Here is a 14,443-nt window from a genome sequence, read left to right on the forward strand (position 1 = left end):
GTTGAGAACCACTGTCTTAATGTTTTAAGAATTATTACATTTCGTGCCCATATATATAAGTTTCTGTTTGCATGAAACTTTAATCAACTAACAGTGAAACTCTGTCCCTGTATTCTCTTTGATGGTAGACAACTGAAACTAAAGATGGGTAGGACAACAGGGCCTCTACTATTATGTTGACTGTAAGAACACATTTTGTATTGACAAATATTACATTTCCCCTTAGTTGTTTTTTTTTCCCCTTAGCCATTAAAGCAGGGGTCTTCAAACTTGGCCCTTTTATGACTTGTGGACTTCAACTCCCAGAATTCCTCAGCCAGCGTGCCTGGCTGAGGAATTCTGGGAGTTGAAGTCCACAACTCATAAAAGGGCCAAGTTTGAGGACCCCTGCATTAAAGTTTGTTCACATATAATATATTGCATTATCATGTTTCTAATCAGATATAACCTAAGATGGTAAAGATGTCCTTAAGTCAAACTCAGCTCTTGGTTAACTGCATCCATCTCACACCTGGTAATTTCATGCAATTATCTCAGCAACTCTTCTGAAAAAAACCGGGTGGGTGTGGCCGGAAGGTCACAGCCGACTGGATGGGCGTGGCCAGCTTGACATCGCCTGTGTTGGGGGGCGCCTGGGGGCCTGGGGGGGGATCCAGGGTTGTCTGGAGATGGGAGTCATGACCAAGATGGTGCTGGGGTCTGATCCACTGGAGGAGCCTCGCCAACCCTCTCGGACCACGCGGGGAGCCCCTGGACAGCAGCAGATGCCCTGGTCGGCCCTTGAGCTCCCCGGGCGCTCGCTGGAAGAAGAGGTTGGACAACGGGGGCTGAGCATGCAAGGGGCTGTGGTATGGCAGAGACAGGCTGGGCCGGATAGCCACAGCCCCATCTGTCTTTGCTACCATGGCTGGGATGGGGAAGAAGGCTGCACAGCCGCCAGGTGCATCCAGCAGGCTGGATCGCGTGCCTCCCCCCACGCCTCTGCCTCCACCTGGTGTTGGAGAGCCGGCCCAGTGGTTGCGGTGCTCGGACCCACCTGTGGTGCGCGGGCTGCTGAGTCCTGCGGGTCTTGTGTTTGACATATCTGTTCTAGGATGCGTTTTTTATTTCCCAGTCTAGCTAACAGCCCTGGTGTTTTCTGGAACTTTCCCATCCAAGGGTTAACCAGGCTGACCCCACTTAACTTCAGAGACCCATTAAACTCAGTTAAGCATTGATAACAGGCTGAATATCATGATAGAAACTGAATCATAGGTTTCCAGGAGAAACTAATATTTTGGAAATCCAAAGGTTTTCCATACAGTATTACAAAGCTGGATTGTAATACTGTAGCTTCATTGCCTTTCTGTGTATCTAGAATATTAATTGGTAGGCTTACGGTGCCACTTTCCTTTGGCTTTTCTAACTGACTGACATATCACAAGAGGCGGGAGTGGCATAGAAAACGGATCAACCATTTGCAAAGCTGAGTTCTGGAGGAGGAAGCATTATAGTAATAGTAATAGTAGTAAAGTTGAAAGGGACCTTGGAGGTCATCTAGTCCAACCCCCTGCTCGGGCAGGAAACCTTACACCATTTCGGACAAGTGGCTGTCCAGTCTCTTCTTAAAAACTTTCAGTGTTGGAGCATTTACTGCTTCTGGAGGCAGGCTGTTCCACTGGTTAATTGTTCTCACTGTCAGGAAGTTTCTCCTCAGTTCTAGGTTGCTTCTCTCCTTGATTAGTTTCCACCTGTTGCTTCTTGTCTTGCCTTCAGGGGCTTTGGAAAATAGCTTGACTCCCTCTTCTTTGTGGCAGCCCCTGAGATACTGGAATACTGCTATCATGTCCCCCCTCGTCCTTCTCTTCGTTAAACTAGACATACCCAATTCTAGCAACCGTTCCTTATATGTTTTAGCCTCCAGTCCCCTAATCATCTTTGTTGCTCTTCTCTGTACTCTTACGACTGTCATAAGACCCAACCAATCAACACTGTGCAAATACAGGATTCTGCATCAAAATCAAAGAGTTGCTCTCTTTTCTCCCAGACTTGATTCGTATCGGAAGATCATATCACAGCATTACAGGTAGTCCTCGACTTACATCCATTTGTTCAGTGACCGTTCGACGTTAAAACACATAGTAAGAAGCGACATGCAACCTTGCATTTACAACTACCAGAGCATTCCCACGGTCATGTGATCAAAATTCGGACACTTGGCAACAGGCATGTGTTTACAACGGTCAGTCGTGTGGTTGCTATTTGTGACCGTTTTAGGAGGCTTCCCAGAAGCAAGCCAATGGGGAAAGTCAGATTTGCTTAACAACCACATTGCAGCGATTCACTTAATAACTGGGGTAAAATGTCTATATGGAGATTCTCCCGTCATCCAGGTCATGGTTGTCCCACAGATGCTTTTTTTAGGAGGCAACTGGACTTTCTTGTTTTCCTCTGAAGACGTTTCGCTTCTCATCCAAGAAGCTTCATCAGCTCTGACTGGATGGTGGGGAATGGAAGGATTTATACTCCTTGCAGACAGCTAGTTATTTGCATTCTTTGAAAGAGTCGTTGAGGCCACTTGGAGGTGTGTCCTCAGGGTCACCTGAGTGGTGCAAATGGGTGTGGAGCCTTCTTGGAACTGCTTAAAGGAGTTGTAGGCTGGAGATCAATGATATCGTATCCCTCCCCCTCTGTTGAGGGAGGTCTGTTCAGTTTTGACACAGAATAGATGACCTGTTTGACCCTTTTCAAACCAGCGGTCCTCCCTGTCCAAAATGTGGACTTTGCTGTCTTGGGTGAGAAGTGAAAGGTCTTCAAAGAAAAAGAAGACAGTCCAGTTGTCTCGTGAAAAAAAAAGCATCTTTGGGACAACTGTGGCAAAAAGGACACAGCTCACTTAACAAGCGTCATGCTTAGCAACAAAATAATCTGGTTCCGGTTGTAGTTGTAAGTCAAAGACTAGTTGTTTAGCAAATAGAGTTGCTTCATTGGAGTATTAATCTGCTGGTGCAACTACACAGTTGGCAGTGTTATGCCATTATCATTATTATTATTATTATATTATTATTATTATTAAATTTGAATGTTCAGTTGACTGAGATTCATGTCTAATGAATAAAAGATAACAACAACAACAACAGAGTTGGAAGAGACCTTGGAGGTCATCTAGTCCAACCCCCTGCTCAAGGCAGGAGACTTTATACCCACCCAATGACTCCCATAAACTGCCAGCTTTCTCCCCATCCTGACTTGGTCTTCTGCACCTGAATCATTTAATGCAGGGGTCCCCAAGTAATAGTAGTAGTAGTAATAATAATAATAATAATAATAATAATAATAATAATAATAATAAATAACAATAACAATAATAAGGTTGGAAGGGACCTTGGGGGTCATCTAGTCCAACCCCCTGCTCAGGCAGGAAACCCTATACCATTTCGGACAAATGGCTGTCCAATCTCTTCTTAAAAACTTCCAGTGTTGGACCATTCACCACTTCTGGAGGCAGGTTGTTCCACTGGTTAATTGTTCTCACTGTCAGGAAATAAAACTCTTGCTACTACAGTAACCCATTTCTCTGCCTTACAAGGCGGGACACTGGCTCTGCTTATAATTTTCACAGTATTTGCAGCAATGTATGTAGAGGAAGTTAAGCAGCTAACGGGTTAGTGTGTCCATACCTTTGGTTAGAGAAGATGTGTTAGTTGTGTTGTTGATGGAGGAAGCTAAGGAAAAGCGACGGGGAACATCTCTCTCTTTAGAGTCTGGATCTGGGAGAGCAGATAGATGCAGGTTAAAGATGAGGTAAAAACATGCAAAAAGGAATAAATAAATTGAAAGAAAATCTGCCCAGCCTTCGTGCCCTTCGGATGATGTGGGCTTCAAGTAGAATTTTCCTCATTTTTGATTCACAATATCTTATAGCATCTCCACCAATTGCTGTGATGCCAAATCACTAATAAAGACACATTTTATTGCCTATAAAAGTGTTCACTAGAACAACTAAACCTTAGCTGCAATACGCCAGAATCTCACTAACAGGTAGCAATGAGCTCCTTAAATGTGGAATTAGTTGCTGCCATCTAGTGGTTATATAGAGTTTTACAGCCCAGATATGGTAATGTTTCCATAAGATAATTGATAAAAAAATCTAGCGAACACATGCTTGGTTCTCAGCCGTAGTTAGTTTATAAGTGGTGGAGGGCTTAATTCATCATGCAAATCCAAACTGTTTGGTAAGTTTATGGGTTAATGTATTTCTAAATTATAACCAAGTTAAATGTGTTGTCTGAATACAGAGTATCTTGTGTATATTCTCCTATTAGCTCTTTCTGCTTAATGAATTGTCAGAATTTATTATAATCCATTTTGTGAAGTCCAAATTAGAGTTTTTCAACCACACTTAATTTTAGTTTTCGTTCCACTTAAGAATTTCAGCTTTATATGGTTGCCCTCTCAATGTTCCTGCTATTTTCATTTCTTCATCTTTAATATTCTCTATCGATTAGTCCCAAATCAAAAATAGCCAGGTCTCTTGTATCTCCTCCATCTTTGAAGAAAAAAGATGTTGGCGAGACAGTCAGGAATATCCTGAAAGGACCATATTTGGAAGGTTTATTTTCTAGCAGCTGTTGAAGTAATACAATATCTCCTATCATTGCTATGTTACACTTTGAATTATATCTCTTTTGCTGCTGGAAAGCTTCCATTAAATCCTCTTCTTGGTTAGTTGGACATTAGTAAACACCAATAACAGGGTTTTTTTTTTTATTAATTCCTTTACTGATTTTAATCCGGATGTTCTCTTGTCTCTAAGAAGTTGCGAGTACTTCGAAGATACAGCCCAGTTCCCCTCCATTTCTATTGTTTCCTATTGTTTGAAAATATAACTATATTCTTCAGTTGCTCTATTCTAATCCTAGAATTTCTCTCATCAAGTCTTAGTTGTAACTTCTAGTGGTTCTCGTTCTGTACTAGTTCAAATTCATATCAATCTCAGTATTAGGTCATAGCCAGCAATGAACAGATAATAACAATCATCATCATCATCATCATCATCATCATAATAGAAGGGACCTTGGAGGCCATCTAGTCCAACCGCCCACTCAGAAAGGAAACCCTATACCATTTCAGACAAATGGCTCTTCTTAAAAACTTCCAGTGTTGGAGCACTCACAACTTCTGGAGGTAAGTTAATTGTTCTGTCAGAAAATTTCTCCTTAGTTCTAGGTTGCTTCTCTCCTTGATTAGTTTCCATCCGTTGCTTCTTGTCCTGCCTTCAGGTGCTTTGGAGAATAGCTTCACCCCCTCTTCTTTGTGGCAGCCCCTGAGATATTGGAACTCTGCTATCATGTCATATGAGACTTTGCTATATGAGACTTTCTGGCTCTCCAATGTTACATATAGAGATGTGACTTACAACAGTGGTCCCCAACCTTTCCAGCTTGGTGGACTGGCGGGAGGGGTGGGGTAAGAAGGGATGGTTCTATGCGTGCCCGTCATTCGCACAAGTAGAGCTTCAAGCACGAGCACCTGCCCCTTGCACAGCCCGGTTCCGAATGGGCAGGGGTAGGCAACCTTGGCTCTTTTATGACTCGTGGACTTCAACTCCCAGAATTCCTGAGCCAGCCATGCTGAGGGGAAAGGGAGAGGTTTCCAAGCTGAGCCATGCTGGCTCAGGAATTCTGGGAGTTGAAGTCCACAAGTCATAAAAGAGCCAAGGTTGCCTATCCCTGGCCTAGGGGTTGGGGACCCCTGACTTACAAAGCTTTACAATTCAAGAAGACATATTGTAACAACACAGTCTACAAGTGGAGCAGACGACATCTGCTTCCTTTAGTTGCCTTACACTGAACGGAGAATATTGTTCACTGTCTCGGCTGGAGGCCTATCTACAGCTAAGCTCATCCAGGAAGTCCATTTCTCCATATTTCACTCCTTTTAGAAATACAGATAGTCCTCGACTTACAGTCACAATTGAGTCCAACAATTCAGTCAATTTTGCCTCAGTTGTTGAGTGAATCACTGCAGCTGTTAGGTTACTAACACAGTTGTTAAGTGAATCTGGCCTCCCCATTGTCAGAGGATCACAAAAGGGGATCACAGGACCCCAGGACACTGCAACCATCATGAACCAGTTGCCAAGGGTCTGAATTTTTATCACGTGACCATGGGGATGCTGCAGTGGGTCGTAAGTGTGAAAAACGGTCATAAGTCACTTTTTTCAGTGCTGTAGTAACTTTGAATGGTCACTAAACAAACTGTTGTAAGTCGAGGACTACCTGTATTGTCTAAAAGGGGTCTTGATTTCATTCCAGGCTTGAAATGGGTGTAGCTTTTCCACTGCTTACCTGCCCGCATGGGGAAACACTCCTTGTTGGATCCGTGCATGTGTATCAGCCTGCTGTGAAAGGCACGGATGCACAGCCAGCCAAAACGGAAGAGATGGCTGTCGGAAAGAAAGCCTTACTGCAGTGCACGAAGGGATGTGGGCATGAGACAAACCAAACAATGTGGGAATGAAGCCACAGCGGTGATGGCGGATGGCAGAATGGAATGGAGACAGCTGGAGAGGCGTTTTACCTTTGGGTAGAGCTCTGCGGTTGGAAAGCCCTTGCAATGTAAACCGCTTCCGAGCAAGAGCTGAGCGCTCAAGGTTAAGGCTGGTGGAAGAATCGGCTAGGAGAGAAGGCAGAAGGAGGAGAGAAGGAAAGGCAGAAGGGGTTAATCTGGCAGCTCAGGAAGACAGCCCAAGGTTCAAGCTTGAGGAAGCCAGGGAAGAGACCGAGAACGGCTGGGCAGTTTGAGCCCATGGCTGTGGAACAGGGAATCAGGAAGGAAAGGAACTGCGGAATCAAGGAGTCAAACCAGCTGAGCCAAACTGGTGTTCTCATGCACAGGATAATGGGTTTTAGTAGCTGGGCTTCGTTAGTGAGCAAAATGGAAAGGGGGGGGGATTTGCAATCTTCAAAGGACAACTCAGTGCAAAGTAATTTAAAAAAAAGCGAACGTCCGTGCCCACAAAATATCCCAGTGCGGACATGGGAATTACATGCAGTCAGGTTTTACACGGCAGCCGTCACGCAATTATTGTTAGTTTGTATACGAGAGTTTTTGGTTTAAAGAGGACCACTAGTGGAACAAAAAAGGCATGAATATTGAATCTTCACAATGTAGTCGAAGCTGCTGGCTGACAATAGTCCTGTGACAGGACTTCCGCAGCACCCATTCATTTACTAAATATGAGAATAACTTTTCAGCTTAAGAAAACAAACATGGCAGACTGGAACAACAACAGTTTTCTCAAAAATAGTGAAATGTTCTTAAAGGTAAAGGTTTCCCCTGTCCAGTCAAATCCAACTCTGAGGGGGGGGGGGCAATGCTCATCTCTGTTTCCGAGCCAAGGGAGCCAGTGAAGACACTTCCGTGGTCATATGGCCAGCATGACTATACGGCAAAGGTACACAGAATGCTGGTACCTTTCCACCGAAGTGGTACCTATTTATCTACTCGCATCTGCATGCTTTCGAACTGCTATGTTGGCTGGAGGTAGAGCAAGTAACGGGAGCTCACCCAATCGTGCACTACTTGGGTCTCCAACCTTCCAGTCAACAAGCATTTTAACCACTAGGCCACTGCACCCTCCCAAAATGTTATTAAAGATCGCTTAAAATAACAAATACAAAGCATTTTGTTGAACATAATGTTAGTCTAGTGCAGGGGTATCAAACTGCCAGCCCGCGGCCGGATGTGTCATGGCAAAACCGTGCCCACCCCATTGCCGGCAATGGAAAAAAAGTCATGATACGCTGCGACACGTCACGTGACATTGCGAGTTTGACAACCGTGGTCTAGTAGAAAAAGTACACGTTTCAGTTAGTAGTTGTGCTAATGCTAGCAGAAAAATAACAAAACACAAAGGCGAACGATTTTACAGAAAAGTCTCCTTTGAGTTGAGCTCAGTTCCTGAGGACTACTACATGGACTTCTCTAGGCACCTTTCTTGGAAGTTTTCTATTAATTTCACCTCCTGAGATACTTTTTTTGACTTCTACCCCAGCCTAGAGGCTTCCCTGGTGGTCTCAATTAGCTTTCTTAAATCTGCCAAATTTGTCAGCTGGGAAGCAAACAAGATTTTTTTTTATCCCCAATAAATTCATGTTTTGCATGCACAACAACTTCAGTAAACCCCACAGTATCTTGGACAAGGGCTAGATTAATTTGCAATCCAGACTCAAAGGAAGGGATTTGAACTTTGAGCACGTTAAAAATATGTTTCTGGAAAAAAATTAAACATGTTTGGACTTTAATTCATTACATTAAAAAATTAAACACCTCACTTTTTGTAAAGTGATTAAGTGCAGGAACTGAAACTGAGATTAAAGAAAATTAAGGAAATAATAATAATAATAAAGTTGGAAGGGACCTTGGAGGTCATCTAATCCAACCCCATGCTCAGGCAGGAAACCCTATACCATTTCAGACAAATGGCTGTCCAGTCTCTTCTTAAAAACTTCCAGTGTTGGAGCATCCACAACTTCTGGAGGCAAGTCATTCCACTGGTTAATTGTTCTGACTGTCAGGAAGTTTCTCCTTAGTTCTAGGTTGCTTCTCTTCTTGATGAGTTTCCATCCATTGCTTCTTGTCCTGCCTTCAGGCGCTTTGGAGAATAGCTTGACTCCTGTTCTATCCCATTGCCGTCCTTGTTAACTGCACAAGGACAAAAACCCTGCTACTACAATAGGCTGGAGACTTGCAAACAAAAACAAAACCCCTTTTTAATTTTGTTGACAAACCTGTCAAATACAGAAAACTCAAGTCCAAAAGAACACGATGAAAAGCAGACGCAAAGTCACAAGAAAAGTCACAGACCAAGATTACAAGACGCAGTTTTCAAACGGTTGCCTTCAGCAACCAGCACCACCCACACCTCCTCCCTTTATTTAGCAGTCCTAAGGCGGTGCCTCTCCTTGCTGTTTCTTCTTACTTTGGAGGTGCCTCATTGATCTCTGTTGATTTACTCTTGCTAATTGACGCCGTCTGCATGCGTCAATTAGCAAGTCCGTCAGTTGTGATTCTTCCAAGTCTGACTCATGCTCCTCACACAGCTGAGCTTCTTCAGAAACACGACTGGAGGGCCCAGGCTCTGCATCCAACTGTGAGTCCTGTACTTCATCAGAGCCTCCCTCTGGCTCTGATGGCCCTTCCAATGCCTCCTCCACCTCCTCCTCAGATTCCTCCGACTCAGCTGGTGGGAGCACAGGCTGGCACGGAATCACAACAACTCCCTCTTCTTTGTGGCAGCCCCTGAGATATTGGAACACTGCTATCGTGTCACCCCTTGTCCTTCTCGTCTTCAAAGTAACATGGCTTTGTTGCTGTGTTTTTCTGTTAATTTGCTCTATCGGTGCTTTTTTTGTTAAAAAAAAAAAGATGCCGGAACTCACACACCTCATACAACCCACCTTGCCTATCCTACAAGGTTCCATCCAAAAAAGGTGCCGGAACTCCGTTCTGGGCATTCTATGACAAAAAAATCCCTGGTTCTACTGACTCCTCTTCAATGACACATGTACTCCAGATTAGAAATAGGAAGGAAGGAAAAAGGAAAAAGGTTTTCCTGTTATAAGATATAAGCTTTTATATCTAAAAATCCTGCTTTAGCTTGTTGAGGGTCAAACAATGAGATTAGTCCTGCCAAACCAATTTAGCTATTCGGTATTCATCATACAATTAAGACAAGAGTTTCTGAAGGATGGAAGGAATTCAATAATGTCACTTAGGCAACTCATCCCAGGCTCGCTATTATTCTCATGTACCTAGTAATCATCATTCTAAAAAAAGCCCCAACAATCTTGTTTATCCTCATTTCACACCTGCAAACTGAGTCACTCCGGTACAAACTATTTGTTTCTCGCTTCTGATGTATTTACCAAGGAGAGTTGCAATCATGCCAGAAAACCCTTCCTAAAGAATACCAGATTCCAAAACAGGTGAAAGGAATAAATTTACTTTGTTCAGTTTCATACTGTTCCTCCAAATGTCTGGCCCTTGCTTACTTCAGAGGAGACACAGTAGAAAGACACAAGCAACTGATGCCTCTGCTAACTTCGATAGTCTTTTTATTTTTAAATTCTTGTTCTGATCACTTTTAACTTTGTCCCCATCTCAACTGGAATGTGGTCCTTGAAACCTCTCCTGGAACTGGGAGATGTTAAGATTTTCTGTCCTTCTATAAGCATCATGAAATATATCCTTGTCTGGATGGCTTATTTGGCTGGAATTATACAGGAGCTGAAAGATGCATTGGGTAAGGAAAAGGAAGGGCAGAAATGTTTGTGCACCGGATTCTGGGAAATATATATCCCCATTTCTATTGCTGAAATATGAGCAGGCGTGCCGTAGGTCAGAGGCCCCCAACCTTTTGAGCACCAGGGACCGGTTCTGTGGAGAGAGTTTTTTCCGTGGACCAGAGGGGGCATGGTTTCGTGTGCTGCTTCCATCCAGTGAATGGGGCTTCACTTGTTTGCACGGCCCGGTTGCTGGTAGGCCATGGCCCGGACCAATCCACGAACGGGGTGGGGGTGGGTGGGGATCCTTGTGTTAGGTGGTGATTGAAAAGACTTAACATTAAACCATAGTAGAATTTCTCCTCAGCCAGCAGGGGGTGCACAAGAGATGCTGTGGTAATGTTATCCATTCAGTCGTGTCCAACTCTTGGCGATTCCGTGGGCCAGATTTCTGCACCTCTTCTGATTTTGCACTACTTCTTTGAGCTTGTCTATGTTCTGGCTGGTGTCAGCTTTGATGGTATCCAGCCACCATGTTCTTGGACAGCCTGGTTTCCTATTATCGCTAACTCTTCCCAACATAATTGCTTTCTCCGGTGAATTCCCCAGTATGACATGGTCAAAGTTAGTGAAACGCGGTTCTGTGATTTTGCCTCCTGGTGACATGTCTGGTGTTATGCGCTCCAGGACTTGCTTGTTAGTTATACAGTATTTGTAAAAAAAAGAGTCCAACTGAAGCCCATGAAAAGTTAGGGAAGAAGCTATCTAGCTGGGTTCTGCTGTTTCATTTTGTTCTAACCGCAGCTTTCTAGACTTTCAAGATGAGGAGCTGGGAGACCTGAAAAAGATACTCCTATTTTCCCATTTAGAACAGGGGTCTCCAACCTTGGCAACTTTAAGACACGTGGACTTCAATTCCCAGAATTCCCCAGCCAGCCATCCATCCTGGCTGGAGAATTCTGGGAGTTTGAGGTCCGCATGTCTTAAAGCTGCCAAGGTTGGACACACCTGATTTAGAGGATGTTTTAGCTTAATGAAATTGACTCCAGGCGGATCTGCCTGAACAGGTTGTCCCAGCGTGAGTTCAGATCAACTGTTTCCCAAGGCCACTAGCCTAACTGCCTTTACCTGCCACTAGGCCTACGGCAAAAATAACCTTCCTCTCTTCCTGTTGTGCATCAGAGATAGCGGGTTTTTTTGACCTGGTGAGGTAGAAGCAATGTGTCCTCTCCAGGTGGCAAATCTACATTGTGGTAGACATGCTTTCTCCCTTGTGTCACCAGTTGCTGCCCTCCATGGTGATGTATTCTGGGCTGCTAGGCTGGCTGCCTCTTCTGAAAGAATGTTGAGGATGAACCTCAGTGATTGTTATAGTTGCAGTTGTTGTTTTCCTTGTCACTGGTGGACGTCTTGAGGGTTTTTTGTTTATGTTAGAATGGTGAAACGATGGATCTTTTGTCTATTAATATCATCCAGGTAAAATTGACAAAAGTTCTGCTAATCTTCCATCCATCCATCCATCCACCCACCCAGCCAAGTACAAGGGCAGATCAGCAGCTGGGCTAGCACAAAAGGTCTATATTACAAATCCCATTCTAAGGCCACCTCTTAAAGTAAAGCGACTGGTACTTGCTCTCCTAATATGACAGGAGTCTTCAACCTTGGCCCTTTTATGACTTGTGGACTTCAACTCCCAGAATTCCTCAGCCAGCATGCCTGGCTGAGGAATTCTGGGAGTTGAAGTCCACAAGTCATAAAAGGGCCAGGTTTGAAGAGCCCTGTAATAGGGGATCAACAAGCAGAGAGATTCCCCAATCAGGCAGACAGAATATCACCCATCATCACCACAGCCCAGAGAGGAAGCGATTGAAATCAAGAAAGTAATTTCCTATTCAGGCTTCATTTTCAGCTGAAGTATACAACAGCAACCAAGCAACTCAAGAGTGCGCTGTGTATTTACTTCACTGGGAAAAACATTCTGTGGGGGAGTCATACAATCTACAAAATCAATAGCTGACAGCAGTGGATAGCTTCATATTTTTCTCAATTGGCTGTTTACATTAGCAATTGGTGATCGCTTCAGTCTGAGTGGCACTGTACAATCTTGGCTGATGCTTAGATCACAACAGCCTCTCCTAGAATAAAGTTATCAGCATTTTTTTTCCTCTGCAATCTCTCATATCTCAAACCAGAAAGCTAAACTCTCTCCAGGGATGGTGATGTTGCCATGTTCTCCATCACTCTTAAATTTCCATTTTAAAATTATTTTAGTAATTATTCAATCAGGCTAAGAACTGCCAGTCTGGCTTAGGAAACGATCACCAGGAGAATATCTGTGTGGTTGCTAAGAGTAAACACGATGATGGCCTATCATCAATCAATCACTCTTGGGTGATCTCCACTCTTGGTGCCTGCTTTTCATACCAAAGGCCCCATATTCCATCTTCAGCAAGTAGTCAAGTTGCAGATAATACAAAAATTGTGCTGTACCTGCCTACAGATATTGATCACTGCATCACCGGATTCCCCTATCCTTAGCCAGCTTAAGCATTCAGCACATCATACGAGGAGAGATCAGTACAGAATACAAAATAACAGAGTTGGAAGGGACCTTAGAGGTCTTCTAGTCTAGCCCCTTGCTCAAGCAAGAGACTCTGTACCATTTCAGACAAATGGCTGCCCAATCTCTACTTAAAAGCTTCCAATGATGGACCACCCACAACTTCTGGAGGCAAGTCATTCCACTGATTATTTGTTCTAACTATCAGGAAATTTATCCTTAGTTCTAGATTGGTTCTCTCCTTGATTAGTTTCCATCCGTTGCTTTTTGTCCTGCCTTCTGGTGCTCTGGACAATAGGCTGACCCCCTCTTCTTTGTGGCAACCCCTGAGATATTGGAAGACTGCTATCATGTCACCCCCTATTCCTTCTTTTCTCTAGACAAGCCATACCCAATTCCTGCAATTGTTCCTCATATGTTTTAGCCTCCAGTCCCCTAATCATCTTCGTTGCTCTTCTCTGCACTCTTTTTTAGGGTCTCAATGTCTTCTTTCTATTGAGGCTTTATATCAAAGCTTTTTTTAAAAAATCAAAGTTGATCCTTTCCATGTTCCAATTGCCCATATGAGTTGTGTCCCAACTGAATACAAGGCCTATAACAGGGAAGTCGCTGAGAAAGACAGAGTCAACAATTTCACTGTATTAATTCCTATTTTGATAGCCCAACAGCCCAAGCGCCTCTGCCCCATGACCCCTTGTCTTCTAGCCTTTCAACAAGAGGGTCTTCTGCACAGCCTACCTCTTTTCTGCCTGGTGCTGGGGCTCATGTTCCGGTTGTTTGATGTTTCCAACCTTGAAAGTTCAGATTTATTTTCGCACAAACTCATGGATTTTCTGCCATACCTTGTGGAGTCAAAAGAGATGAAACAAACATGGTTAGGTGACTGTTAATACATTGACAGAGATCTGTTGCAACAAGCAGAGCATCTCAGTCTGTTCTTACTGGGACAGACATTCTTCTCAACATGGATCTGAGTGTGTATGTGTACCTCGCTTAGCAACTGCCTTGTTTAGCAACCATTCAAAGTTACAGCAGTGTTGAAAAAGTAAACTTCCCACCGGTCCTCGCATTTATGACCACAGCAGCATCCCCTCAGTCATGTGATTACCATTTGTGCACTTCAGTTGGCTCCCGACAAGCAGAGTCAGCGGAGAAGCTGGCAGTAAAATCGCGTGATGTTTCGCTTAACAACCCACACTGAAGAACCAAATGGAAAGAACTACATCACCAGTCTGTCAACTTGAGATCTCTGGGAGTTGGCAACTTGGAGATCTGTGGAGAGGAACTTGCAGAATTCTTTCTGGGGAATTCTGGGAGTTGTAGTCCACGCATCTTAAAGTTGCAGAGTTTGAAAAATACTGATCAACAGTTGAAACACTTTCCACGGTCAATTCACCATGGCCAACTCACCATGGCCTACTCACCACGGCCAACTCACCATGGACAACTCATTGCTGGACAAAAGTTACACTAATAACAAAGAAATGATGGAATTGAATCATTAAAGGCTGCAAAAGGAGGGACAGAATGAAATGTAATCAACAACAAATAAAATAATTTTTTATTTATTTTAAATAACTGAATAGAATTTTAAACTGTTCCGCAGTGAGTTGTC

At 43.7% G+C, this 14,443-nt stretch overlaps 1 protein-coding gene across 5 annotated transcripts in view; it reads right to left on the bottom strand.

Moving 5' to 3' along the window:
• Positions 1-14,443, bottom strand: part of MCF2L2 (MCF.2 cell line derived transforming sequence-like 2) — a 210,876-nt gene that overhangs the window by 11,874 nt on the left and 184,559 nt on the right. For 4 of the 5 annotated variants that reach the window (XM_039321823.1, XM_039321827.1, XM_039321822.1 and 1 more), the window contains exons 26-28: positions 13,567-13,670; positions 6,562-6,657; positions 3,660-3,749 (exon numbers count right to left, since the gene is read on the bottom strand). In XM_039321823.1, coding sequence (XP_039177757.1) covers positions 3,660-3,749; positions 6,562-6,657; positions 13,567-13,670 — 290 coding nt within the window. The remainder of the gene's footprint in view (positions 1-3,659; positions 3,750-6,561; positions 6,658-13,566; positions 13,671-14,443) is intronic. The other variant, XM_039321824.1, reaches the window with a different exon arrangement.

This window comes from Crotalus tigris, unplaced genomic scaffold, assembly GCF_016545835.1.
Source record: "Crotalus tigris isolate CLP2741 ecotype Arizona unplaced genomic scaffold, ASM1654583v1 scf7180000023829.5930981, whole genome shotgun sequence".
Lineage (NCBI taxonomy): Eukaryota > Metazoa > Chordata > Lepidosauria > Squamata > Viperidae > Crotalus > Crotalus tigris.